This window comes from Thamnophis elegans, chromosome Z, assembly GCF_009769535.1.
Source record: "Thamnophis elegans isolate rThaEle1 chromosome Z, rThaEle1.pri, whole genome shotgun sequence".
NCBI lineage: Eukaryota > Metazoa > Chordata > Lepidosauria > Squamata > Colubridae > Thamnophis > Thamnophis elegans.
In genome coordinates, this window is record NC_045558.1 from 102,552,137 (window position 1) to 102,579,455 (window position 27,319).

The 27,319-nt window shown below is 41.4% G+C and overlaps 3 protein-coding genes across 4 annotated transcripts; all 3 read right to left on the reverse strand.

Annotated features, from left to right (window-relative positions):
- Positions 1-1,453: 1,453 nt before the first annotated feature.
- Positions 1,454-5,788, reverse strand: HOXB7 (homeobox B7). The gene is made up of 2 exons (XM_032237717.1): positions 5,341-5,788; positions 1,454-1,727 (listed from the first exon to the last, which is right to left on the reverse strand). The coding sequence occupies exons 1-2, from the start codon at positions 5,732-5,734 to the stop codon at positions 1,474-1,476; spliced, it is 648 nt and encodes a 215-aa protein (XP_032093608.1). The 5' UTR covers positions 5,735-5,788; the 3' UTR covers positions 1,454-1,473.
- A 2,885-nt stretch (positions 5,789-8,673) lies between these two features.
- HOXB8 (homeobox B8) lies at positions 8,674-10,358 on the reverse strand. 2 transcript variants are annotated; one of them, XM_032237188.1, is made up of 2 exons: positions 9,932-10,358; positions 8,674-9,061 (listed from the first exon to the last, which is right to left on the reverse strand). In XM_032237188.1, the coding sequence occupies exons 1-2, from the start codon at positions 10,356-10,358 to the stop codon at positions 8,754-8,756; spliced, it is 735 nt and encodes a 244-aa protein (XP_032093079.1). In that variant the 3' UTR covers positions 8,674-8,753. The 2 variants fall into 2 exon arrangements, with proteins under 2 accessions (XP_032093079.1, XP_032093081.1); XM_032237190.1 differs by having other exon boundaries at positions 8,674-9,058; positions 9,932-10,352.
- A 9,555-nt stretch (positions 10,359-19,913) lies between these two features.
- HOXB9 (homeobox B9) lies at positions 19,914-23,978 on the reverse strand. The gene is made up of 2 exons (XM_032237245.1): positions 23,465-23,978; positions 19,914-20,149 (listed from the first exon to the last, which is right to left on the reverse strand). The coding sequence occupies exons 1-2, from the start codon at positions 23,976-23,978 to the stop codon at positions 19,914-19,916; spliced, it is 750 nt and encodes a 249-aa protein (XP_032093136.1).
- Between the last annotated feature and the right edge of the window lie 3,341 nt (positions 23,979-27,319).

A 27,319-nucleotide genomic window follows, 5' to 3' on the forward strand; every position in this document is an offset into this window, starting at 1 on the left:
TGTATCCCTATAAAAAGCTGAAAGGATAAATAAATATAGAAATTGAGATAAATCCAAGGAACTGAACATTCATATTTGGAATTTCATTTTGTTGGTATTATTATTAGTAGTATCAGTGTATCTTATTTACTGTTCTTTTGTCTTTGAAGACGCTGATTGAGAAAAAGGGAACCACAGGACACAGTTTCTCTTCTTTTCTTAACCAAGACTCTTTTTAGTCAACCCTTAAGCAGACCATCACAAACTTTAACCCTCCATTCTGTCCCCAAAGTGGCCAATCTACTGACATTGGTAAGCTCATATGCCGATATGCAGTGAGAATAAAATAACGTGATTTTAATATGATGTGATCAATTGAAGAGAATGCTGGATTTTTGCAATAGGATTGAGAGGAATTTTAAAATATGCCTAACAATACATGGAAGAAAATAGGAGTAGGGATTGGGAAGGAATATTTGAAATCTGCTCTCAAACATAGGCACCAGTTGGAGAACATAGGAAAACTTCCCTGCTCACATCAAATGAATGATAATCTCACCCATGTAAAGAAGCTCAGTGTCACTTCGCACTGTGAGATGAACGCCAATAAGTTTGACATAAATAAAAAATACAGTCATCACTGGACACAATATTCATAATGTTATTTTTAATTATTTTCCCCTTTTCTACGCATAGTAATCACAGAATACAAATCAAAAGGGTTGGTAAACTATTAAAGAATTTGCTATCTATCATATACATTGGTTTTACTCATCACAATATTAATTTCAGATTTTCTAGTGACAGTAAAAATGAAGTGGTCCATTGCCAAACATGTAAAAATACACATCAACAAAAACAGAATGAAATAAAATAAGCAAGAAAAAAAACAGCACCAGTAATCAGACGTAGAGGCACAAATCTACGAAGTGGAAGACAGGAATCTTATAGAATTATGTACAGCAATCGTCTTCTGCTAAGTTTTGTGTTCCCTTCATACATTTGGAGTTCACGGTTTTCTAAGGAAAAGTGCTAACCACGTCCACATTTTTACTTCATAAACCATTTCTTTTAAATTACAAGAGGATCAAAAAGAGAGGTTTTAAACAAGAAAATTTACAAATACTTGGACTATATGTATACCCACATAAAAACAAAACAGTTACCTAAAGAGACATTTAATAAGTAGATTTCTTTTTTGTTGTACAAAAACAAAATAAGAGAGAGTAATGTTAATATAGGTAGTTTCCCAAGTGTCAAGAAGCAGAAGAAAGAATCCTTTCAGTTTGCTTAGATGTTTGTTTCTTGTTTCAATGTACAGTCTATTATGTTAATTTTTACATTTTCTTCTAAATTTGTGTAACAGTGCGGGTCAGATTACTTTCTCTCTTTCCTTTCCTTTCCTTTCCTTTCCTTTCCTTTTTTCCTTTCCCTCCCTTTCCATTTAGTTCCATTCTCTCTCTTTCATTTCCACGTTCACCCTTTCTTTTTCTTTCACTCTTCTTCATCTTCTTCAGCCTCTGGTTTTTCCTGGCTATTTGAGCCTGGCCCTGCAGGTTTGTTTTCTTTTTTCCACTTCATTCGTCTGTTCTGGAACCAGATTTTGATCTGTCTTTCTGTAAGACATAAAGCATGGGCTATCTCAATGCGTCGCCTTCTGGTCAAGTAACGGTTGTAATGGAATTCCTTCTCCAGTTCCAGGGTCTGGTACCTGGTGTAGGTCTGGCGGCCTCTCTTTCTGTCAGTCCCTGCAAAACAATAAAATAGAATTTTACAAGCTTATTTTGGTTTTTCACCTTTTTATGTGCGTCTGTGTGTGTTTTAACATGTTTACCTGCAAGGATATATATATATACCTAGTTTTAATAACATATTTTACTTATATAAATTCTGTATGTTTGTCACCATTAAAACAAATTAATAGAAAAGTATAATATTGCATACTTTGAATGAATCTTTTTCAGGTTCTTTAGGCAGGAATTTAATATTCAGTTCCGTAGTTTCAAATAAATAATGCAATTATTAGGTGCACAATTTAGGTTTACTGATACTTATTTGGAGGCATATCAGGTTGAGTTCAGGACAAGGATTGAAGGAATTTGGGACAATTTAATGGTGATGCAAATTTTATTCAGGAAGATACAATACGTTATTTTTTTAAATGTCAAGATTCCTGTTATTACCAATGAAGATCAATAAAAATTCTTTTTGAAAAATGCACACGTGAATGAAAGGATCTATAAAAAGCTTGCTACTTGTTTTCTCATAAGATGTGTGATAAGAGTTAAATCATGCAAGAATTGAGGTGGATGAAATTACAAGGAAGCTTCTTCCCTGCAGAAATTTCCACATCTGGTAAACTTCTTTAAGTCAGTGAAGGTTAATGTTAGGGTAACTTACTTCCTTCCTTTTCCAGGTTGTGTTTTATTTTATTCTACCCCTTCCCCTGAGCGGAGAAAAATGGTATTTGGATTTTTTCATTAGGAATTTCGGAAGCTGCTGGGCTCAGTTAGTCGATATGGGAATTCCTCAAAGCAAGCATCCTGTCTTTGACCACAACTATTTTACTCGGGCATTCAAAGAATCTGGATTCAAACCAGAAATCAATTCTGCAGTCATTTCTTGCTGGCCTAATACAACTAACAAGGCTTTTGAGTAAATGGATTTTATCACTGGTTCTTGCCAGAGTTAAAAGACCCCCCACTTTACCTCTCTGAAATGTGCAGATTAGCTTAGTATGTTTATTGTTTAGCAAAAAAGGGAGAGGGGATGTGAGTCTTTGGCTCTGTAAAAAGAGCAATAAAGCAGGATATAAAGGGGGGGGGGGTGGAATAAGCTGTCTGTGGAATGTGAGTTGTAAACTCTGCTGAACGGAAGGCTGTAAATGGCCAGTCTTGCTTTGGCAGTGGAATCTCCTAATTCCAGGCAAGGCTCAAGGAAATGCAGGGGTGGGGGGAGGGGGAGATAAGAGACAGAGGAAATAAACCCCAGTTTTCATTGCATTTGTCCAAATGGGGAAAGAAGCCATCAGACCCTCAATAAGGAGTGGGGAGTGTTTCATGCCGTGCCCTGGTTGTGCTCAGTCCTTCAATATTGTCTTCTTCCAGCACCAAAGCATAAAGGAGAATTTGCCCTGCTACCAGGAGCTGCTGCTATTGCAGGTTTCTATAAAGTGGAGGGGAAAAAGAAAGTTCTTGTTGACTCCCACTCCTCTACCCCCACCCCACAAGACTACAGCTGGGCTTTAACATGCAATCTCTAAACCATGGTTTATGGATTACCTAATAAGAAAGAAAAGTTAATTTGTTATGGTAGCCCCTGAAATTACTGAAGCTACTGTGCCTTCATGTCCATACACACACAGCCTTTGTTTCCCCCTCATCCCTTTTGGTCTCCTTTCATGCCATTTGGATAGAAATCTAGTCTGAATTTTTGCCTCAGCTCCCACTTTCCATCCCAGAGGTATCAAATAACTGCATGGGGCATATAGTACTTTTAAATAGAACTTTACCAGGACATCCCCCACAAGCCTGGGACTACAGCTTATATTGTAGCTGACCATGATGGTAGGTGTAGTCAACACATCCAACGGGTATTGGAGTGAGGAAAGCTGCACTAGAATATCACTAGAAAATTGGCGGATTTCAAAATAGTAATGGGTGATAGAATTGCCAAAGAGGGAGCCCTTCCTATTCCTATAGACATCCATTTAGTTTTCTGCCTATTGATCTGTGGACAACCTCAAGACTGTTCACTCTCAGGCTGAAATGACCACTTCCACTAACAATTCTAGCTGTAGAAGAATGTGTGAAACTGGCCCTTTGCAATATTCTCATTATCTCTAGCCTTAATATTTGGGTCCAATAAAAGTCTAATCAATTTTCCTACATTCAGTTATTGAGGAGGGGGGAACCTCCCAATGGTTGATTCATGTCTTCTCCACCTGTTAATTCTTAAGAAGCACAAACTTGAAAAGGCAATATTAAGAGACACATCACCTTTTACAGTAGGTCCTACATATGACTACTTAGAGGTCAATACTAGTTATTTCCTTTCAGATATGAGTGCATAGGATTGCAACTTAAAACATATTTTCCTTCCACTTCAAGCTTGAAGTGTTCTGTGCTCCTTAGAAGTCTGCCTCTGTTGGTTTTAATACAATGTGCTTGTTCTACTGGGATCCTGTAACAGTAATTGGTATAATGGAGTTGATTTGTGGGAGTAAGAAAGGGAATCACCAATCCCACCAAGCATGGAAGAGAAATCTGACTCTCAAGAGTAGCACGGAGCTATTACTGAATGTGATAATGGTGCTATAACGGGTTAAGGACAGTTGAGCTTAGAAAGCCCAGTGATGGAAGCTTCCTTTCTTCCCTCTGGATTTTGCAAGGTGCCTTAGAGTTTAACTTACATTGCCTTTCCTAACAACAGTACAACATCAGGTAAAAGACAGAGAAAAGTAGGCAGGTAGGACTGTTGGTATTTAATAGACTACACACAATTGGGAAAGGCGATATTAAGTGTAACAAGCTCAACCGGTGCATCTGTTCTACTCTTATATTATAGAGTCCTTTGGTTCCACAAGTCTTTCATGTACATTTCTGTTCCAAAATCTGACATAAGCGCATATTTTAATTTGATAGGGCGGGTGGTGGTGGGTGATCTGATTCTCTTTCCAATTTCCAGAATCTGGTGAGTCTGAAGTGCATCTGCAATTGCACATCCTAAGGAGAGGAAGGTGTGTGTGTGTGTGTGTGTGTGTGTGTTAGGATTCCTGTTCTGATGGAATGGCCCTTTTGAAAACAAAACAACCCCACCGGGAATGTGTGTGTCCCCCATCTTTTTAAAAATATGAAATCTGTGAAATCAAAATTGATGGCTATGCAATCAACAAGAATCAACCTCCAGAGCAGGATCTGAGAGAAACTTCTGAGTTTATGTGTTTGCAATCCCTAAGGAAAGTAGGGAAGGAAAGGGAAAGGAAAGGAAGGGAAAGTGAAACAAGACCGACTTTTTAATAGTCTGTCTCTTTCTTCTTCTCTTCCACCCTCCACCCTACAGGGTGGTTTTCAGAAAACACCCTGTCTTCAGCATACAGGAAGCCAGAAGCAGAAACAACAGAAGAAATAAATATTTAACCATTTGTTTGTTTAAGGGTTACTTTTGTAGGCAACCTCAGCGAGAGAAGGGGGGAGGGGTGGGAGAGATTCCTTTGGAGGCAAACGTCATAAAAGGAGTTCAGCACCATCTTAGCCTCCCCCACCCCCAATATTACCTCTTCCCCCCCTTCCCCCGGCCGCTGATCCTGGTTTCTCCCCGAGGCTTTCCCGCCACCTCCACCATTCTCCCGAAGGATCTCACCTGTGCTTCGCATCCAAGGATATATTCGCAAGTTGCTTTCGTGCCGCAAGTCCGTGTCCCTCTGGTCGCTTTTGTTGGGCTTGGACGCGTCTCCCGGACACATCATGGAGAGGTTTTGCTCAAAGGGGGAACAGTGCATGTTGAAGGAGCTGGTGTCCAGACCGTAGCCGCTGGAATACATGCCGGGGGGTTGGGGGTGCATACCTCCCCCGCTAGGGTAGAGACCAGGCATGGAAGCAGCGAAAGAGGCCGTGGAACTGGAGCCATAGCCGGTGCGCTGGGCATTGGAAGCGAATGCGCAAGAAGTTTGCTCGGGAAATACTCCGGAGGGGAAAACCGAATTTGCGGCCTGATATTTAGAAAATAAAGCATTCGCATAATACAATGAACTCATAATCTGGCCGGGTGATTTGTAGGCCGGGACGTTTTAGTGTCGGTTTTACGAGGTACCGTGATATATTACGGAATTAGACTCCAGATTTACACCAAAAAGGACCCCCTTTTTCCTCCCTTGGCCACGTGACTCTAGTCCACGTGATCCGAATAGCACCAATCCGTTCCGACCTTCCTCCTCCCCTCCAACTCTCCTCCCCCCCCACTGGAACTGTACCCCCCCCCCGTAATATGGAAAAGGGGGGAAAACACTATGTATGGAGCATTGGCCGGAATTTATACAATACGATGCATTATTAATGATAGGATAGATACTGAATCTCCCAAGCTAGAAGCTGGGAAGGAGCGAAACCACGCGCAGCGGAGTCGGTAACCCACTGTTTGCTTTACCAGTTCTCAAGTGAAGCTAGCAGGGAAAAGGTGCAGGAAGGAGGCGGCGTGGCAAAGAAAATAAGATTAAGATTTGCAGTGGGCAATGGTGGCAAGCTAGGGCAAGAAGAGAAGAAATAAAAGAGAACTGCCGCGAAATCAACGGTGGGAAGAAGTGAGATGCAGCAGTAGAGAAACGGACCCACTTGGTCGATCCAAGCAAGGGAGGCAGCCTTAGGGATTACACAGGGTAAATTCTTCCCGTGGGTTTGATTTTGTGTTCCCTCTCTCTTTGAAGTCTCTCCAGGCTGGGTATACACATTACAGATATAATCTTCTCCTTTCTACCCCTGTTCTCCCTCCTGTTTAGTACCCAAGAGAAAAACGCGGGCTTGAGAAAGTCAGAGAGTGGAGAGAGATGCCCGCCCTAACTCGCGGTCTCGGGGCGGGTTTTATAAGCCGACATTCCACTGGCATCTGCCGCCGCTCCCCATCCCCACCCCCCGCGAAGATACAGTCTCTGACCCGCACCAGCATCGCCCATCCGAGCACTGGGAGACTTACTATTTACTATTTCAGTTGCTGCCTCCCCATCCCTCCCCGCTCCAGTAGCTCCCCTTCTGAATGCCATTCAATTCTATATGTAATTTATTCCACTGCCACAGGCGTTGAGCCTCGGAGCTCGCTTTGCTTTTTCTGGTGGCGGAAGGGGGAGCGGAGGGGGGGGGGGCTGCGATGGAAAGATTACAACAGATCTCTATTTAAGCGTGTCAGCTCTTCTGCTGGACTCAATTATAGGGAGAAGGAAAATGTGACCAGCTGGTTACTCTGTTTTTTTGCTGGGGAAGCAAGGAAAGCTTCCAGAAAAAAAGGAGGGTGGAATTGGGGGGGGCAGAGGGAAGAGAGATTAAAAGACACAAGTTTCACTGAAACTTATCAAAGCACTCTGTGACAAATAAGAATGAAACTGGCCTTGCAGATTGGCCGAGGACCTCCTTTCAAGGTTAAGTTGCCCCCCCCCCAAAAAAAGTGGAGAGGGATATGGATGGGCATGTACACATCACGAAGCTCCTCATAGAAGGGTGGGGAGTACCAAAACTGACAAGTTTCCAGAGTCTGTGGGGCTGGGGGGAGGCGGGGGGGGTGTTAAGTCTCCTATTAGGAGCAGCAAGACTGGAATTCAGCAGTGACAAAATAAAGGGACATGCAGACATCAATAGCATAACTTTCTGAAACTATTTAGCCAATCTCCTAACCTGAAGCCAGGGTAGGTCTGAGACAGCTTTCAAAGGAAAAGAAATCCGTCTTCTCTCTCTGCCTTCCTTCCCTTTTCCCAAAATCCCACCAAAATGTCAGGTGTATTTTTCCCTGAAAGCAATAAGTTTCTTCTGTGCCTCTTAGAAGGCTTTCCTGAATGGCAGTAGCTGTTTGGATGTGTGTTTATTTTCCCAACCCTTCTCTTCTAGATATCCAGGAGGAAGTGTTAAGCAGAATGAAAAAAGAACAATGTCATGGGGAAATTGTGGCTTGCAAACTTTATTTTAACTCCTTTCTTCTGCCGTTTCCAGCTTCAACAATAGAACAAGGTGAAGAGAGAACAACAAAATATAGCATTAGTTTCCCCACCCCCAATAAAGTAATTCACGTATACAGTATACATTCTCTTTTTTCACAGTAAACCTAGGGGGGAGGAGACAAAAAAAAAACAGAAGGGAAAAACACTTTTTACAACTTCTTCCACTGTGTGCATGCCAACTAAATGGGAAAGGCAAGAGAGAAAAGAGAAACACAACTTTTATTTTTCTTTTGTTTTCCTTTTTCTTTCTTTTTTAAAGGGTAAAAACACTTTAAAAGACAAACAGATAAATAAAACAAAATGAGAATTCAAAAGGTAAGAGGGTCTGTGACAATCAAAAATGAAGACAACTACAGCATAAATAGGCAGTTTCATGTTGTTGGGTATATTTTCAGAGCTACCTGCAGAAAGGGAGTTTAACCACAACACAGAAAAATGCAGAGAGAGACAAGGAATGAGAGGGATACACACACACACAGACACCCACACACAGAGAGAGAAAGAGAGAGAGAGAGAGAGTCAGAGAGAGAGAGAGAGACAGAGACAGAGACAGAGAGAGAGAGAGAGGTGTATTTCAGAGGAGGGATGAGAAAAAAGAAAAATAGAAGTAAGGAAGAAAGTCTTCAAAAGTGCAATGCTGTGTATATTTTGTACATCATTTCCATAGCACTGGTCTCGAACAAGAAAAGGGGAAGAGAAGGAGGGGAGGTGGAGAAAAAAGAGGGGGGGGGGACAGGGAATTTTTTCACAGCCATGGTTAACAGAAGCTATTGCATTACACTATTACTAATTCTTAACTGGCCAGAAGATGAAAAATAACAAACAACAAGGCTAAAAAGACCCCAGGATGTTTCGGTTTTTTTTTTAAATATATAGTTCATTGTATGTATCAAAGGACAACCGGGAGAAGAAGACGCTCACAGCTATATTGTTTTACAGCAATAAAAGGCGAGATTCCCCTCCCCAAGCAGTATTTATCCTCCCCCCATCGGAACCACCGCTCACATTAACTGGAATTAATGGAAGGATGGGGGGGGGGGGCTTTCTGAGGCTTGCCTGTCCAGTCTTCCAGCGCCTACTTTTTGTCCCCCGTCTGTGCTTCTCCGCCCTCTTCCACCTCCTGAGCCCTTTCCATTTTCTGTTTCTCCAATTCTTCTTGCTCACATTTGCTGCTGGGGAACTTATCTTTGTTGTTCTCCTTTTTCCACTTCATCCTCCTGTTTTGAAACCAGATTTTCACTTGCCTTTCGGTCAGTCCCAGGGCGTGCGAGACTTCAATTCTCCGCTTTCGGGTCAGGTAAGGATTAAAAAGGAACTCTTTTTCCAGCTCCAGGGTCTGGTAGCGACTGTAGGTTTGCCGGCCTCTCCTCCGTCCAGCGGCTGCTGGGGTGAGGGGAAAGAAAAAAGGAGATTGAGAAGACACAGCCACCAGGTTAGGGGACAGAGGGGGAGAGAGAGAGAGAGAGAGAGAGAGAGCGAAAGACGCGCGCGCCCGTGTGCGCGCGCCCACACACACACATACAGAGACACACAGAGACACACAGACACACAAAGGCAGCGGCGGAAACTGCCCTTCTTGTACGGTACAAAGGGGAGGTTAATTACACAGCTATGGATGGGGAGAGTCCCTGGCGAAGAGGTCCACAGATGCTCCATCTCCTCTGTTAGCCCGAACTCCAACCTCACCCGGGTTCTTAGGTAGCTTACCTCGCTCTCTCCTTTCCTCCCATCCTTGTCATTTTCTTGGGGAAATTATTCCTTTCCCGACATCCGAGGTTTCTGGCGAGAAAGCCCTTCCTGGCCGTTAAAACAACCGCCGCCGCCGCCGCCGCCTGCCCCCCTCGCATCTCCAGAGATTTAAAAGATAATAACCAAAGCGGCGAGAGGAGGGAGGGAGGAGGCGGAGGACGCCAAGGAGAGACACAAAAAGAGGGTCTCGGAGGTTGTAAAAGTACCATAAACTTTAGGGGAAGCTTCTCCGATTGAAAGAAGGAGGGGAGAGAAGTCCAGTCCTCTCCATTCAGGAGAAAAGGTTCCTTTCAGGGTAATTAAGCGATAAAGCAATTCAGAGGTGCAAAAGTTTACGCTCATAAAACAGTACAAAGTAACCAAGGGTTGGGGTAGAGGGGAAGGAGGGAGGGGATGAAAGATAGTGGAAGAGGTGGGAAAAAAGGAAGGCGAAATTGCTTTATGGGTTCAGGAAATGCCTTCTCGGCGGCTGGACGCCTTGCCCTTCCTGAGATGCCTCCTCACCTTGCGGTCTCATCCAGGGGAAGAGTTGTGTGGGAGACGGGCTCTGCTCCGAATTGTCTGCGTCCTCTCCCAGGCCGGTGGAAGCTAGTTTGCAATCCGGATACTGTACCAGGTCGGATTCCTGAGCGCTGAAGAGGCTTTGTCTTTGCAACGGGTCATAGCCGTAGAAGTTGCTGGGATCTCCGTGGCATGCTACAGCGCAGGGATTCTGTTGGTAAGGGGAGCTGGAGAGAGAGGACGCCCCGTGGTAGAACTCCTGGATCTGGGTGGGGTGCTGGAAAGTGCCCCCCGTGCTCGGCCCGTACACCACCGTCGGTCTCCCTCCGAGTTCCTGGGCGAACCCACAATCGTAGAAGTTGGGGCGCAGGGAGTCCCCAGTTTTGTACTTGGAGAAGAGGGAGTTGACAAAATAGGAGCTCATTGTCATATGAATAGCTTATATTAAATAGGTTTAGATCTAGGTACCAGGGTTAGGGGAGATGAAAAGCCACAGGATGTTAGAAGATAACGAAGAGATGCCAACCCACGGATCTTTGTGATTTCCAGGAATATATACAGATATGCATAGATTTTTTTTAAAAAAATTCTGAGGATGGAGTCAAAACTCTTTTCCAATGAACATGTATCGGATTCCGCTTTTTAAAATTGCTGCTGTTGTTGTTTGTGACTGTTGTTATTATTATTCCTCTCTGTATGTGTGTCTCTCTTTCTCTCTCTCTTCTCCTTTTTCTTCTTTTTTTCCACCTTCTTCTTTAACCCCCCCCTTAAAATATATATGTATATATATCGGCACTTAAAAAAAGTTCTCGCTTTACATTTCCAAGGCGAGGTGCCAGTTCATAAACAGTTTTCCGTGATTTACTTCGGAGCAAATGAGTTTGTTCATATTTCGCAGTGTCTTTTCTGGATCATTTGCATCTATTACGGAACCCTCATCCTATTGGTTTCCACATACTCCACACGGACTCTGAACAGCCTGCGAGCAGGAAGGAGAGTGAGTGGGAGACAGAGAAGGAAAGAGAGAGAGAGAGAGAGAGAGAGAGGGAGGGAGGGAGGGAGGGAGGGAGAGAGAGAGAGAGCGCGGAGAGCGCGAGGGAGAGAGGGAGGGGGTGGGTGGGGTAAATATAGAGATTAAATATGCTAAACTATCTACGTTAATGAGATATCTCTCGCCTTCGCCTCGCGACAAATCATCTACCTAAGCCCACCCAAAAGATTGATATTTGGGGAGGGTTGAAAAATTAAAGAGAGGCTTTGCTCCCATCGTTAATTTTCATTTTTTTTTAATTTTATTTTAACGAGGCAGTTTTAGCCCTTTGGAAAATGTCAGAGTTGCTTTGGAAAACTGTAAAAAGAGGCCGGATTTAATTGCTATCCCTTTTTTTTCTAAAAGCCTCCTATAAATGTAATTGGTATTTTAATACCAAGTTATCAAATCCTACGGCGTCCTATAGCCTCAACATATTTTAAAACAAACGAGATAGTCAGATTTAACATTTTAATGATCAATTTCCTTATTATTGATAAAGGCTTAAGCATCAGCGCCAAAAGAAAGAAATGATCCATTTGTAAGGGCCTCCTCCCCAAAAAAGACAGGGCCTTAAACTGTTTAACAAACTATACTGCACACAAGAAATAAAGCTAAGTAAAAAGATGTGGTGACACACAAACACAGACATACACACAGAAAGGGAGTCAAACAAATAAATATTTAAAAAAGCAAAACAAAACAAAACCGCACACACTCCAAGATGCTCTTGCTGGTTATATTGCACTACATAAAAAGCTGTTAGAGGGTTTTTATGAGTTCTTTCTTCCACAGCTATAAAAACCCAGGTTTCGATTGGCGCCTAAACACCATTATTGCAAGATGTTGGGGTGTCAATACTGAATTAAAATGATTAGAGTTTTTCATATATAACATTGACTTTTCAGCTCCCTGATATCACCCCTCCTACCACACTCTCCTGTTATGTCTCCCCCCCAATCCTCCTCTTCTGTTCCAGCAGAGAGGAAGATATCTCCCACCTCCCCTTAGCTCCCAACCAACACAGTTGTGAGTCTTATTAACTGAGCGTTCACATGTGCCATCTTCAGAAGTACCCCCCCCCCAACAAAGCCTAGTTCAAACCACAAGGTGCTTTTAACTAGGAAGGATGCTGAAGAAAAATGGGGGGTGGGAACAAGAGTGAGGTTATAGGAGAAAGGTGGGATTTTTTCCTATTTTCCTGACATCGCTTTAACTTGCTTTCAGCTTTTGCTAACTCAACAATCCGACCACCACCATATGACCACGGAAAATAAATTCTAATAGTCCTTTAGGTCTATCAGCAATTATTTTGTTGGAGCTTTCTGTGTCCTCCCTGCTCCAAAAGATACCAATCCTAATCCTCAAATATAAAGTTTCCCTACTATATAAGCTTGTTTCTCCAGGTATCTTTCACTGATATAGAGAAATGTCATTTCTGCATTATCTGAAATACAGATTTTTGCACCGCTGAGTTCTCACTTTTTGCATTGGGAAGGGCCCAACACTCCAGCTTCTCTTCTCTGCCTTCCTGCCATCGTACAGTTATATTTGGTTAACATCCCAAAGATGAATCAAAATAATTCCAATCCAAAACAGAAATGCCCTCTGAAAAGAAACCATTTCAAAGTCCTGTACCTCTTTTAAGTCAAAATCCTGAGATATATCTTTTGGTGGGAAAATAATTCATATTACCTTACCATGTTCAGCTGAGAGGGAAGGAAGAGGAAAGAAACAAAACAAAATGAGAAGGCTTAAAATTATATTTTAAATGTAAGAACAAGTCTGTTTCATTTCTTTAAAGGCTGTTTTTCCTCCAACCCTTCTCCCCTTTCTAAAAGATAATAATTCCTTGAAATACTTGAAATGAGTGCTTAAAAATAGAGCTTTTATTTCTATATTTTCTTTTCCCGTCCATTAAATGTAAGAAACACTTTTTAAAAAAAAAAGTTTGATTATTGCTATTCATAAATAACAGAACAAAACAGGGGCCAGCTTTTTTATTTTCCAATATTTTCTCAGATTTATAAGATAACCTTTAAGACTTTTACTGGGAACTTAACCCCCGTATTTCCTTAACAACTAAGCCACAAACTTTCTAACATTTACCTGTGAAATGCAGTCCTATACCACTGAATATAATAGGTATTATCTCTGAATAAGGATTGCTCCATAAGCTTTCTCAAAAACAATTCCTCACAACCAATATGTATTTACAACCAAGCCTCAAATACTTAGAATTTGCTGGCATTTAAAAAAAAAAGATCTACCTGGATGACATCTTGGAAGGCATTTGTTAATCTGCAAATGCTTACCAGGATGTGTCTGTGTATGTGTGCATGTATGTGTGTTTTGGGGGGGGGGGATGAAAGGGAGAGAAAAGAGAAAGAGGAACCAGAACCAAGATAAGATAGTTGAGTTATCCTGGAAGTTAGCATTTTAACCAACGTGCAGGGCAATTTAGTGTTTGATATCCTATGAAGAATTGTCATCAGCATTAAATCATTGGTATACTGTACTCCGGGCCTCTGATGAAAGGCAAATGTTTCTATTATAGGGGATATGGGAGAGGGGGGGGGAACCACTAGAGAAAGTGAGAATATAATTTACAAATACCCAGCGGAGGAAAGATTTATTAGAAAATCTTTCCCCAAAATACATCACTTGGTAAATTGTAAGTTCTCATTGTTTTATAGCTTCATGAGTGGATTAAAAAAAGAAGGTTTTTTTCTATTAATTAGCACAAAGTACATCTGGTTAAAAGATTGCAGCTTTTATCTATTTTAGAGTTGCTGAACATTGCCAGGAATTCCAGTAGAAAAGGGAGGATGGGACTCTCTGTTTTCTTGTTTTCTGACTACCCACATCCAATCTCTCTCTTTTTTCCCTTGAAGTTCAGTTTTGTAATGTAGAAAATCCGATGGGCGTCCTTTAATCAATTTATGGAATCTTGACTGTTTCTGACATTTTGTTACCATTTTTGTACATTTTTCTTTATAAACCATCTTTATTAAAATGGGTTCTGATTCTAGTTTTTAATATCTTTCCCCGCTTCCCATTGGGTTCCTTTGTGGGCTGACAGTGCCTTTGAATGGGACATTGGAAAATACTTCTTTCACCTACACACAGAGAAACCATGTATATAGATATGGGTGCGCACAAGCACATATGTATACTTTTACATATACACACATACACATTTATATCCTTAAAAAAAAACAGAGATAGGATGGTGTTGAAGTTACTTGGTCCTAGTTGTATTTTGAAAGAATCACATTACAGGTAAATTTGTCTTTGATTCACTACTTTTACACACACACACACAAACACACACACACTTTAAAAAAACAGAGAGGTTGGTGTTGCAGTTACCTGATCCTATTTGTATTTTGAAAGAACCACAGGTATATTTGTCTTTGATTCATTTAGAAAGTCCCTATCCTTTTCTAATGTAACTAAGCACAAACACAAGATATTCTGGAATTTGTGTTGCCAGAGAATTCCTCCACATTCTTCAAAAACTGGACAAATACACAGGAGAATAAACAGCTCTTGACACCACTGCAAATATTTAAGAATATTTATGACGATTCTCATAAAATTGCCATACTATATAATGATCTACAATGATTCCCATCAAAGTATGCCCAGATCTCTGTTGGCTGGACAACACATGTCATCTCCTAAAATTTGTGACCTATCTTTCCTCTCTAGCTAAATAAATCCTACATTTTGAAAATAGCCAAATCCTTCTGATATCACAACACAAGTAGCGGGGCCAAAGAACATTGCTTGGATTGTGTCGTTAATGCGTTAAAGAACTATTTGCTTACAATCACACACAGAGAGGGGGGTGGGAAACAGAAGCGCGCGCGCGCACACACACACAAACACACAAATACACACAAGCACACACACGTTTAATCATACTCTGGGTAACAAGTTCAGCATTAAATTGTTCCCACAAAGCTTTGTTAAGACAAGTGGAGTTGCGCAGAAACAATTATACAAACTCGGGGTGTGTGCTGGCGATCTTCTGGCGGCCTTTGTGTGACAAGTTTTCATCTTTCCTTCTTTGCTCACCTTCCAATGGACCGAGTATTTATACCTTCTGAGAAGAAACGCTCCAGAAAGATCGCCATGATTAGTCCTATATTTTATGCTTGGGAATTTATTCACAATGGTTTCGAGCAACAATTCCGTTTATTGTTCGTAATGAAATCAAGGTGTAGACTCAAGAGGGAAAGATACCGCGGTCCGGTTATTTCTACCATGGAGTGATAGCACCATCTAACGACCATTTGAAGTAAGACGCCCGTAAAAATAATAGATGGTAATAAGCAAAGATGGGTTAGGGAGATTGGTTGTGATGCTTTTATGGATCCCATCTTTTCTTTTCCATTGTGTGCATTTTAAACGATTGTTACCAATGATAAATCATGGAGGAGTGTATAAGAATTCTTCTATGACTGTAAGTGGAAAGTGACCACTGTCTCTTCAGAATTCTTGGTTAGTTCTACTGCGTTGCTTTCCATCCGGTCGTTTTCAGGGCAATAAATGACAGAGACGGGGATTTTGCTTTTGAAAAACCACCATTGTTTCAAAGCCCGAGACTAAACAATTGAAGTATTCTGCTCTGGAAGGGAAAATTTGGGCTGTAAATAGATTAAAAAGAGAGGCAGAAAAAGCTTTTCAAAACCAGACGTCTGGCCAGGACTTGGAGTATACGTCTACATGTAGTGGTGGTGGTGGTGGTGGTGGTGGTGGTGGTGGTGGTGGTAGTGATAGGGTGTTTTGGGGTGGGGGGAGAGGAAAGGGGATGTTGCTGAGAGTTTATGATCCAGGATGCTGGCAACTTGAAAGTGATAAGAAATGACCGACAAAGGCTGAAGCAATCCAGAACACAGGGTTTTCACAAGATTTGGATAAATTAAGAAATGCTTCCTTTGTCTCTCCCTCCCCACTCCTCCCCGTTTCATTTTTCTCCTCTTTTTAAATGTTCCTTATTTCTGGGTGAAACGGATAAAAATACTTCCCTGCTTCTTCTTCCTCCTCCTCTTCCCCCACCGTAGAAAGACGTTCTGGTAATTTAGGAGCTTCTGAAAGTTTCCTACTCTTGTTTGCTTTACAGTTGCTTAGTTCCTTAACCTTCAGAAATTTATACCCTATAAAGTTTTATGGCGGTCATATTCTTTTATTGCAGCCTACCGCACAGAGTTTTCTTCTCTTTTTTATGACAAGCTACTCTCCTACTTCTACTCCAGTAATATCCAGCATCTAGCAATCATTTCATTCACCTTTTGGAATACACCGCATTTGTGTGTGTGTTTGTGTACACATACATACACATGCATGCATGTATGTCTGTGCTAATGAAGATAATGTGCTTGTTTTTTTTAAAGGTTTCATAATCTTTCAATAAGTTGTACAATTATGTGGATTTTGGATATAAACAAAAATGGAAACAACTATGCATGATTTTCTTTTGAGTAGAGAATAAAGATATCCAAGTGACTTTTACAAAATCTAAAATATTATTGTTTTTAATCTGAGTTACTTTTTGGTTAAAATTACAAGACAGTTGCTGGGGCACTGGAAATTTTTTAGTTGGTCTTCCTTCTTTTCTTCCTTCCTTCTCTGAAGAATTCTGGATCATTACCCTTCCATCCCTGTGGAAAACAACCTTCAGTATCTACACTGCTTTCCTGTACCAGGTAAACATCACATTCATTCACTCATACATATTCTCACATTCATTCATTCATCAGTCCTTTATTATTTGTTTTCTGGTCTAAAAGTAACAAGAAAGACTCTTAACTCTTTTAAATTGAAAGACAGATAATTGCTTTATTTCTGTTTTGTTGAAGAGATTCAGGGATGGAGCCGACTTCACACAGAAAGAAATAAAAATACACTGAGAATGAGCTTTTTCTAAGGACAAAGGAGAGAATCTCCAACAAACCAAATAAAACCTAAAATATCTTTATAATACACGCTAAAGAGCCACTAAAGAAAAACAAACACAAGTGCAAATATTTCTGCAGTTTTAGAAGAAGCAGTATAACACAATGAGATATAGGTCAGGGTCCCCTTTAAATCGATTTTTATTCTGTGGGATCAAACAACTGTAGAAAATACATTTTGACCTTATAGAACTGAAGAAACAATTTTTTTCAACATTTTTCCTCTACAGAGACTTTTTTTCTAATGAAATCAACTAGTTTCTCTTATTAATCCATGCATTACCAAAAATGCAGCTTTCAAAAACATCTCTTGTCTTCACTAATAAGGTCTAGGAAAGCATCTATGTCTAAAATCAGTTAATATGCTAATACATGTGTGGAGAATGTTTTTCTTTACAAAATGTTCATATTAATCTCGAAAGAATTTCAGAGCAGTTTTTCTGCAATCCTCGGGTTGTCTGGTCAGCTTTGAGAATTATTGGAGGCAAATAAAAGCCGTGGATAAACCGGATAAACCGCCAAACCACTCCAAATCCTCCCATATTCTAGCTGGTGCGATGGGCTCTCTTAATGCTGGCAGTTCTGTCTAAAAACCAAACAATACTTCCAGCTTTCTTTTTATTAGGAGAAGTTAAATAGATAAATGCAGAAGCTCCGACTTTTTCCTTTAAAACCCAATATAAAATTGGTTTTGAAAAGAGTATGAAGTTAGTAGAATTTAAGCCTAGGGTATACCATATATATTTCTCCCACAGCAACTATTTGTTTGCTTTGTAGAGGATTCACCCCGAAATCCTTCTCCCCTGATCCAAGACAACTTGTCTAGGATGTGGGCATTTCAAGTTTTTGTTTCCCCACCCCTACCCCACCCCCAGGAAACAATTTTTCAAAAACCCGCTAAAATATTATTAAAAAACGTGAGGGAGTAAAAGGTTTATTTGCTTGCCTTTTCAGAAAATCCTTCAAACCAGGCAATGCTATTTGAAATGTAAAGTTAAAATCTGCCTATCAAATTTTGAAAGAATGACGGCAGACAAAAACAATGGTAGAAAAATTCTGTACATCACTCTATGAAATTAGATTTTTCTTCTGGGACTCCTGTCTACAAAGAGAAAGAGCCTTACACTTAGGCAAGTATTTCCCCCCTTTTCCCCCCTTCCTCATCCCTGTTATGTTATGAAAATTTCTCACCATAGAATGGCGTTACATCTAAAAAGTGGGAGTGCATAATAGCAGTGGAAATCAGTTTAGAAATGTGGAGCCTTGTCTGTTTAAAAGCTTAAAATGGTTTAAGCCCCATTTTACATTCTTAAAAGCCACAGAAAACAAGAGGAAGCTTCACAAGAGACATTCACAAACAGTTCTCCCTACAGAAACAACAGCCCTCCCACACCATATAAGCCTCTTGCACTAAAGTAACTTACCTACCACCCCCCTCCTACCTGAACTCCCCTCCATCCAAGCCCTCCAAAAAGTGGGGTTGCACCTCAATAATCATAAAGGAAAGAAAATCCCAAGTCTGATTATTTAAAAGTGAGGAATGGGGCTACCAAATACATGGAACCACCCTTTTTATCTAATGGGGCTGTTTTTCTGTTTGTAAACAAAGGAGATATAAAAAGTATTTAAAATCAAAGAAAGCAATTTCTATCTCAAAAGCAATCAACTACCCTTTTGTGTACGACTAAAAGTGAAATGTGGTTGTATCCTCCAAGACAAGGAAAGGAGGTAGATCCCACAACATTCAAGTATTAAAACTTCTCTGTGAAACTGAATAAGTGAGGCTTGATTCCGAGATCCTCTATCACACTTGGTACTTGAGTGCTCTTCTGAATAACTCTTGTCCTTAATAAATTATAGATACCAAAAGCAAAGAGTCCTCTGATTTTACAAATTTAGGTAAATTTAGCTTCACATGCAGCTCAAAGGGCTTTTGCTTTCTGACCCTCCTTATCTCCTTAAAAACGTCTTAGTGAAGAAATGTGAGCAAGCTGGAAAGTTCTTCAACACCAAATAAAGAGAAGGAAAGGAATAAGCAAATCAGGGAGTGTAGATTCTTCCCCAGATGCTGGTCAAAGTTTACTTGGGGCAATGTTTGACTAACCTATTTTTTTCTTTCTTTCTAAAAGCTGCTTATCAAACAGGCTAAGGGAGAAAAGAGAGATGCCTTCTGAATGCAAGCCCTCAAAAAGTTCATGGTTTATAAATGATTTTCCTGGCGTTTTCTTCCTTGTACTCCATGAGTAGAGGGGAGATCATATCTGTCTTAAGAAAAAGAATGTGGTATAGTGGTTGAATTGGGGTTCACTTGGGTATCTGCACAGTTGTTGGTTCTGGATCAATCCAGTTCCAGCCTGGGGATGGGTGTGGGAGGACATGCCCTTAGTTGATGGCAGGTTTAAGGTCAGCCTTCTTTTCCTTTCCTTTTCTTGGCTTAATCAATAGCATTCAAAGCAACCCTCCTGCAATGACTGCCTTTCCAATGCCTTGCATTACATTTCTTATTTATTTTGGCAAGTTGGGGGGATTTGAAGCTCACACTGCTTGGAACACTTCAAGTTTGAGAAGGTCTAGCAAACAAAAGGGAGTAGCTATGCTTACAGACTATTGCCTGTCAGCAATTACCTTTCAGTGCATAGCGTCCCCCACTCCCCTTATTGCCCCTTGTTGTAAATATATCAGTAAATATATATTAAAAGTGGGGAGGATGTTAAATGGAAACAAGCATGTGTAGTCTTCTGAATCCTTTGCCTACCACCCAAGAGGAGACCTCTTTCTAGCTTGCTTGCTTCTGAAGTCATCTCAAACACAGCTGAGAAGGAAGTCATTGACCATAAAAAAACATCTAAGTTTGGGAGGGATGAAAATTAGGTAGAACAGAGAAAGGGGAAAGAAAAGGAGGAGGAGGAGGAAGAAAAAGAAGAAGAAGAAGAAGAAGAAGAAGAAAGAAGAAGAAAAGGAGGAGGAGAAGAAGGAGGAGGAGGAGAAAGTTTCACTCTTTTCCCTGTTCCTTATTCATTTTCTTCATTTTCATTCTGCGATTCTGAAACCAAATTTTGACTTGTCTTTCACTCAGGTTCAGAAGCCTGGCCACTTCATGTCTACGGTCCCTGGTGAGGTACATGTTGAACAGAAATTCTTTCTCCAGTTCCAGGGTCTGGTACTTTGTATAGGGGCATCTTTTCTTCCTGGAGGAACGAGCATGCAACCAGTTGGCTGCTGGATTACCTAGAGGGAGGAAAAAACAAACCCAAAAAAGACAGGGTCACTCAGGAATTGACATCAAATCCTCCCAGGTTCTCAAAATCTATTTGGACTAACTTTTGAATTATTTGAAGACAAGCTCATGTGCAGTGGATACCTACCAAGTCTTGCCTACAATATATTGTTGGAAAAATAGATGTACAAAATATATCTGCCGCATATCAAAATAGTCATGTTTGACCTGCAAATAGCAAACAAGACTTTAGAAAGAAAAGGGAGGGAAGGAAAATCGAAGTGAGTATTTTATCTAAGAGATGGAAGAGTCTATTTATTTATATATAAAAGACAGGAAGGAAGGAAGGAAGGAAGGAAGGAAGGAAGGAAGGAAGGAAGGAAGGAAAAACGGCACTTTATTCAAATGTTTTAAATGAATCTATTTATATGGTACTTGGATAGGTAAACTATCCACACATATCTTTTAAATATTGGTGTGAAAAGGCATATTTTCTGTCAGTATTGGCAGAAAATAGAAATTCCTTCCTTCCTTCCCCCCCTTTTTTTGTGCTACAAGGGAGAAACAAATTGCCTGTCTATGGTCTAGAACACCCGTGTTTTCATCATGACCCTCCTAATCCAGCAAAGTAGGGGATCAAACAGAGAAGGAGGGGTATCCTTTCTTGGAAGCCACAACAGTCTCCCCAGCAGTGGCATATAGCACCTTCTGCTCATGGATATTCTTTTACCCCAAGCAGAGTTTCAGAAGCAACAGCCCTGATTTGGAGGATTCATGAGACCTTTTATGAGGGGTAGAGAAGGAGAAACACTGTGGCTGGAAGCCAAGTCAATAAAATGCTAGAGGTGAGTAAACAGGACTACAGTAGGTCTGCTGTGGCCACATCTTCACCAAAGGCAAAACAAAACAAAACAAAAAGGCAGCTGGATATGAGTGTGTTTCTGCATGTATTGTGTTGTTGTGCTGTTCATGTAAAGGCAAGCTAGTGTTCTTTCACACAGAGGGAATTCTGCTACCAAGGGAAAGGGCTGCAGCAGAAATGGCAGCTCTTGCCTGGTTTCCTGGCCTCCTGCTGAAATTAAAAGCAGCCTTGCAAGTCTCAATTCTTATTGAATGGCAGAAGGGGGTACAGACGCCATTTCTCCAAGGATAAAATGAAATCCATTCTCTCCCTCCCTCCCTCCCTCTCCCTCCCCCCTCTCTTACACACACACACACACACACACACACACACACACACACACACAGCTTAGTTTCCACTCTCTTCCTAATCATCTTAGCAACTACTTCCTTCACAGAAGTGGCTGAGTCTAATAAGCAAAAAATTAAATATTAAAGAGAGGCATTGCTGTTAATAATTAATACTGCTACCTATCTTTAATGGCAGTCTCCACAATTGTCCCGTTTTTTTGTTTTTTTTAGGGATATGGATGTGCGTGTGATTTCTTGGCATTTCATGGAAACATGAGGTTTGGCACAGGAAAAACAAGTTTATTTTTCATTTCACACAATTCCCCAAACAGGAAACAAAAGACAACAAAACAAGAGAAGGAAGGAAGAAGAAAAGGAGGGAGTGGGTGTGTGGAGGGGAGGGGGGGAGGTTTAGTTAGCAGGATATTCTTAAACCCAAGATGCACATTCATAAATACAGACACAAAAACATACATGCACATACAAAAACGGGGTGTGTATTAGACTCAAGGTAATGCTTTTCTTTCAATGAAGAAGTGTAGGAATAATCTGAATTGCACAGAGATGAAAGCCCAGCTTCTATTTGGGGCAAAATGGGGTCCTTCTCTCCTTTTGCTCCCCCTCCCCATTTCTGCCTTCCCTGCACTTTCACCCCACAGAACTTGATGCCCGACACCCGTGGGCAATTTGGATCTCTAGGAATTAAGTCTTTTCTTCACAAGTTCTCTCTCCATTCCGGGGCTGGTGAGAAGGTGAGGGGTGGAGGGGGGGGCACACAAGCTTTCTCTTCAATCTTCCCATTCTTTTCAAATGCTTCTTTCCTTCTGATCTGGATTTTCTGCAAATTCTGCAACACAAATCTTTCTTTCCTGCTTCGGTCCATTCCCAAGGGCAGGAGTTGTTCATGAAATGCTATCAAGACCAAGATGCTAGCAAAATGCACCGGGTTTTAATTTTGAGAAAAATTCAAAAAAAAACAAAAAAAAAACAAAAAACCACCACCGCCATCATCATCACCATCATTGGCGCCCTCTTTCCTTCAAAAATGAAATGAAATTAAATAAATAAACTTCTTGGGAACTCATCTTCTAAATGAAATAACCTACATCCTGATTTGAAACTATCAGGGAATTTACACATATCACAATATTGAAGTCAACTCTTTTATTGGAAACATCTCCGGCATTGGGCAATGGGCAAGGAGAAAGAAGCCAACTCGCCTTTCATTATAAGTTTAATTAAAAAAAAAAGATTCGAATTAAATTTTGTCGCATCTCCCTTCTTGACCCACCCCATCCTATCCCCAGTTTTTTTCCACAACATTTTTCCTAGAGTGTCTGTGTGGTTTTTTTTTTGGGGGGGGGGGGGAGATAATAGCGATGAAATTGCAGAAGCAAACATTATTAAGCTTAAGAGTTCTATGCTATATTTCTCTTAGTAAATTTGAAACAAAGAAAAAAACCCCTAATAAACCTTGCTTCTTTTATTTATTTATTCTGTTTTGGGGAGAGACAAGGGAAGGCATTGGCTCTGAAATATTCATAGCCACGCGGAATGCACATTTCATATCCAAACAATAATAAACAAGGAAGAAGATAGCGCAAGCTACCAGGGATCGAGGTCCTCCAAGGTAAATAAAGACCCTTGGAGAACTGAATCTCCCTTCTTAGTTCTCAATGGGACCCCACTTTCCACACTATTTTCATCCTTCGCGTCTATTCCTTTTTTAGTCTCTCTCCAAACATGCACATGGACACACACACCGAGGCACATTCAATACTCCCCCAATCTATTATCGTTGTCCTCCCCCACCGCCAATTTTTATACATACAACCGAAGTCCGCGAAGCAACTGCCTCTTCCTCAAGCCACCGGCTGCAAGCAAAGTCGAATCGCGTCCCTTCCAACCCTCACTGTCCAATTTCCACGCTCATATCACTTTCAACAATACACTAAGCCGAGCAAACCACCCACTCCAGAAGCCCCAGCCCTAGATTAACACCAGTGGCTTAGATGGGGGAAGGGGAGATTTCTCTTTTAAAATCTTTTTTTAAAGCTTCCCCTGCCCATTGTGTCTTTTATGACACCCCCTCTTAGGTTTTTATGATGTTTACTTCCTCACTTTTTATAACTTACTTTGATCTGGCCTGCTTTTGTCCTCGCTTCCTTCACAAACTTTATTGTCCTCGAAGCTGGGCCTTTGACTGGAAGCGATCCCTTCCCTTCCAGCAGAAGGGTCTAACTGGTACTCCTGTGTCCCCTGTTTACGGATCTCCCCGGGGTGTCCCAGCAGCGGTTCTGTTTTAACTGGTCCCTGCCCGGCTGCTATGTTTTCTGTTCTGGGCACTGGGTCCAGCCAGCTTCGTAGATACCTGCTCTCTGAGGTAGGGATGTTTTGATGCTGGAGGTAGGGATGGTAGACCGAAGGAAGGGTAGCAGCAGTGTGTGGCGGCAGAGGCGTCCAGGAAGCGCTGAAAACGGAGGATTTGGGCTGGAAACTACAGGAGGGGAACTCGAGGTGTTCAGTGTGGGTAGTTTGCCTGGAGTTTGAGTACTGCCCAGAAGAGAATTTAGCGGCGGGAGAGTCTTCGTTGTCATGGCTTATAATGGAGTCGACATAGTAATTGCTAAGAGTTCCAGAAATTGACATTCTTGGACATCCTACGAGCACCACGGTTCAATGAAGGGGAAAGCAAACCAGCGAGCGAGCGAACAAGCAATAAAAAAATAAGGAGTAGATCTCTAGTTAAGCTGCTGTACAGATATTAGAGTATATGGAGAGGGGAGGGGGGAGCTGGTTGAAAAAAAAACACAAAACAAAACAAAACACCAAACCAGGCGACACTCTCGCTTAACCCCCTTTCCTCCTCCAGCATCAACTTCCCAGCCAAGAAAAAGTACAGTCGGGACTGCCGGGTAGGGAGCTTCCAGCAAAATGATTGGTCAAACTTTTTTCGTGAGGCTGATAAAGCGTCAGGGCAGGCGTAAATCAATCCTGGCGGAGCGGGGCGGGCGGGCGGGTGTGTGTGTGTGCGCGCCCAGGCTGTCAACCGCCCTCTGCATTCCACATCAAAGATGGATTGCGTTCTGTCGAGGCGATGTTGCAAAACGTCGGGGGTTCAGAAAGCGAAACGTACAGTGCAAACGGGGATGGGAGGGGGGCTCTGGACTGAGAGGTGGAGGGATGCTGCAGCGGTGTCGATGTGGGAGGGGGATCGATTCCCTCCCCCGAAATATGAAAGAGAAATGCTGAGTTTTGTCCTCTCTTTGCCTTCCTTAAGGCTCTTCAGGGGATTTCTCCTGCTTTCCCCCCAACCCTCCGCTCCCGCCCCCACTACCAAATGTATAAGCGGCCATTCTGGACTCCTTCACTCGCCTTCGATATGTCAAGGCTAATTATCTCAGTCGGGAAAATGCAATATGAATTGTGCTTTCTTTTTTCTAAAGTTTTCCAGAAGAGGGCGGAGGGATGAATCGGGTTACAAGTCCAAGGTGTATGGATGCACGTACGCGAAAGATGCTTTCCACATGGTGGTTGTTGTTATCACTATCATTATTGTCGTTGAAAGCTGGCTGTAGATGGAGAGTAACCTATTGCAAGAGCTTTTAATACCGGAAGATTTTCCCTGTGTCCCGTTCCCCCCACTCCACCCGCCCTCCTTGCTCCGTTCAACATTAACTGCCAAGGATTTGTATATAATCCCTCCACGACTGTATATTAAACATTGTCGCGCGTGTGCATTATATATCCCGGTGTGGATGTACAGGCGCATGACCTGATGATGCCTGAATGAAATCTATAGCTTGTAGTAAAACGGTCGCTTATACGGTAAGCCTATCTACACACGGATACATATATTCACACTCACTATCTATCATCCCCATATATATTTTAAGCATGTGTATCTACATGCAGAATCATTGTGAATTATATGTTGCTCTGATAGGCAAGATTTTAAACAGGCAGAGCGTGAACTATAGGGCGGAGGGGGGGGGGGAAATGCCGGTTCCGGACTGCAATAGCCCCATTTGTTTGGAAAGCACTGGAGGGGCGGAGGAGGCTTGGGGGAGAGGAGACGGATTTGCACTGCTGAATCTCACCTCCCCTCTCTCCTTCTTCCCCGCCATATACACGCACTTTAATTTTACTACCCTTGTAAAATGTCCAATTCGGTACCGCTTCTTTTTCTTTCCTCACAGAAGGCGTTAGACCTGAGACGGTTAAATAGTTGAATAAAACTTACATTAGCTTTCTTTGATTTTTATAGCCTTGAATTTACTGCCTGTGGAAAGGGAGGGTATTGGGTGTGTGTGTGTGTGTGTGTTGGGACGGTAGAGAAGCCAGGGATGGGAGAGATGTCTTGAACCTTACAAGAACCCTCTTTTTGCCCTCCTGCTGTTCAACCTTCTTAATGCTGCAGGATGAATCCAACACAATTCAGATCCTTATGGATTTCCATTACTAAATCTGGCTCAATGCATTTGCTTCCGAAGAGTTCTCCCATTCAGGTCAGCGGCTGTGGAGCATAGATTGACAGCACAGATCCTAAAACATATAACTGCAAGTTTATGTTCTCTTTTCATTATTGTTTACTATCATTTACTTCTAAGTAAATATTTTTCATTATATCAGCATTGATTTATTATACCAATACGCTCCGGCTTAACTGCCTTGCCAAGCTAGCTGTCGGTCAAGCATCGTAACAATGCCTGGTCGTAAATTCCTCTTCCGTAACCTGGTAGATCCCGTTTTCTTTCTAATGGAGCAGGAAGTGTTGGGGGTGGGGATGTTCTGTCCCCCCCCAACAAGATTCAACTGTTCTAAAAATAAAAGCAACAAGAAAAGGAGAGATCTTTAGGTTTTCAGCAAAGAGCTTTAAAACGGTACAAATAAATATTCAATATGAATGCAGAAAAGGGTTGTATTCTGTGACTTTGGAAGTAAAAGCTCCCTTTTCTAAGCACTGGCTTTGACCGAGTAATTGGTCTCGCTGGGGCTTTGGACAACCCCATTAGTCCTTCTAGAAGAGGTCCTTCTGGCAATGAAAAGACTAAGTCCAATAACAACTATGACAGATAAAGAATCATTTCGCTCAAATATATTTTCTTCTTTCAGAGTGAAAGTGGCTATAGTGAAGATATGGACCAGGATGATGTGTGTAAGTGTGGGGTTTGCAAAGACCATAGTTGGGTTGGTGGATAGTAAAGTAGATCTCATCTGGCTTGAGAAATATTTCAATGGTCAAAAAATTGGAAGATAGGTGCTTGCATAGATAGAGTGAGGCATTCAGAGAACGAACAGAAATAAACTTTCTTTCTGGCAGAAATTAAAATATATTAATTAAAAGAGGGCCACTGCACTACAGTTCTGAGAATAGTCCAAGTAAAAGGTCCTTAGTAATCCTGGGACCTCATTTGAGAATAAAGGTATTGAGAAAGAAAGAAGTGGGGGAGAATGAGACAAGAATTAGAGGTCATCTGAACTAGTGGAAAGCTGATGCATTCAAATGCTGTAGTAATTGATTTCTTCTTGAAGTAATGTTATATATGTGTGTGTGTGTGTTGTATTTGTGCTGATAAATAAATAAAATTAACTTCCTCCCATATTTGGGCATACCAGGGGTTGTGACATACACACACACACACACACACACACACACTCACATTACTTCATATATATATATATATATATATATCAATCATTTACTTTTATATATATATATAAAACACATGGAAAACCAGACTGCATTCCATTCTTATCCAACTTATGATCTTCATTTATGGTTCAAAGAAAGGCAGAGGTGTATAATTGGAAGAGTTGGAAGAATGAAGACACTTTATGTCTTAACTTCAGGCACATCTATTTTGCACTAAGCAGGTTAATTGAGATTATTTGCACTAAGCAGGTTAATTGAGATTATTTTCAAATAAATCTTTAAGGACTGCAAATATCCAATCAAATGTAAATTATTTGACCTAATTGTTAAAAAT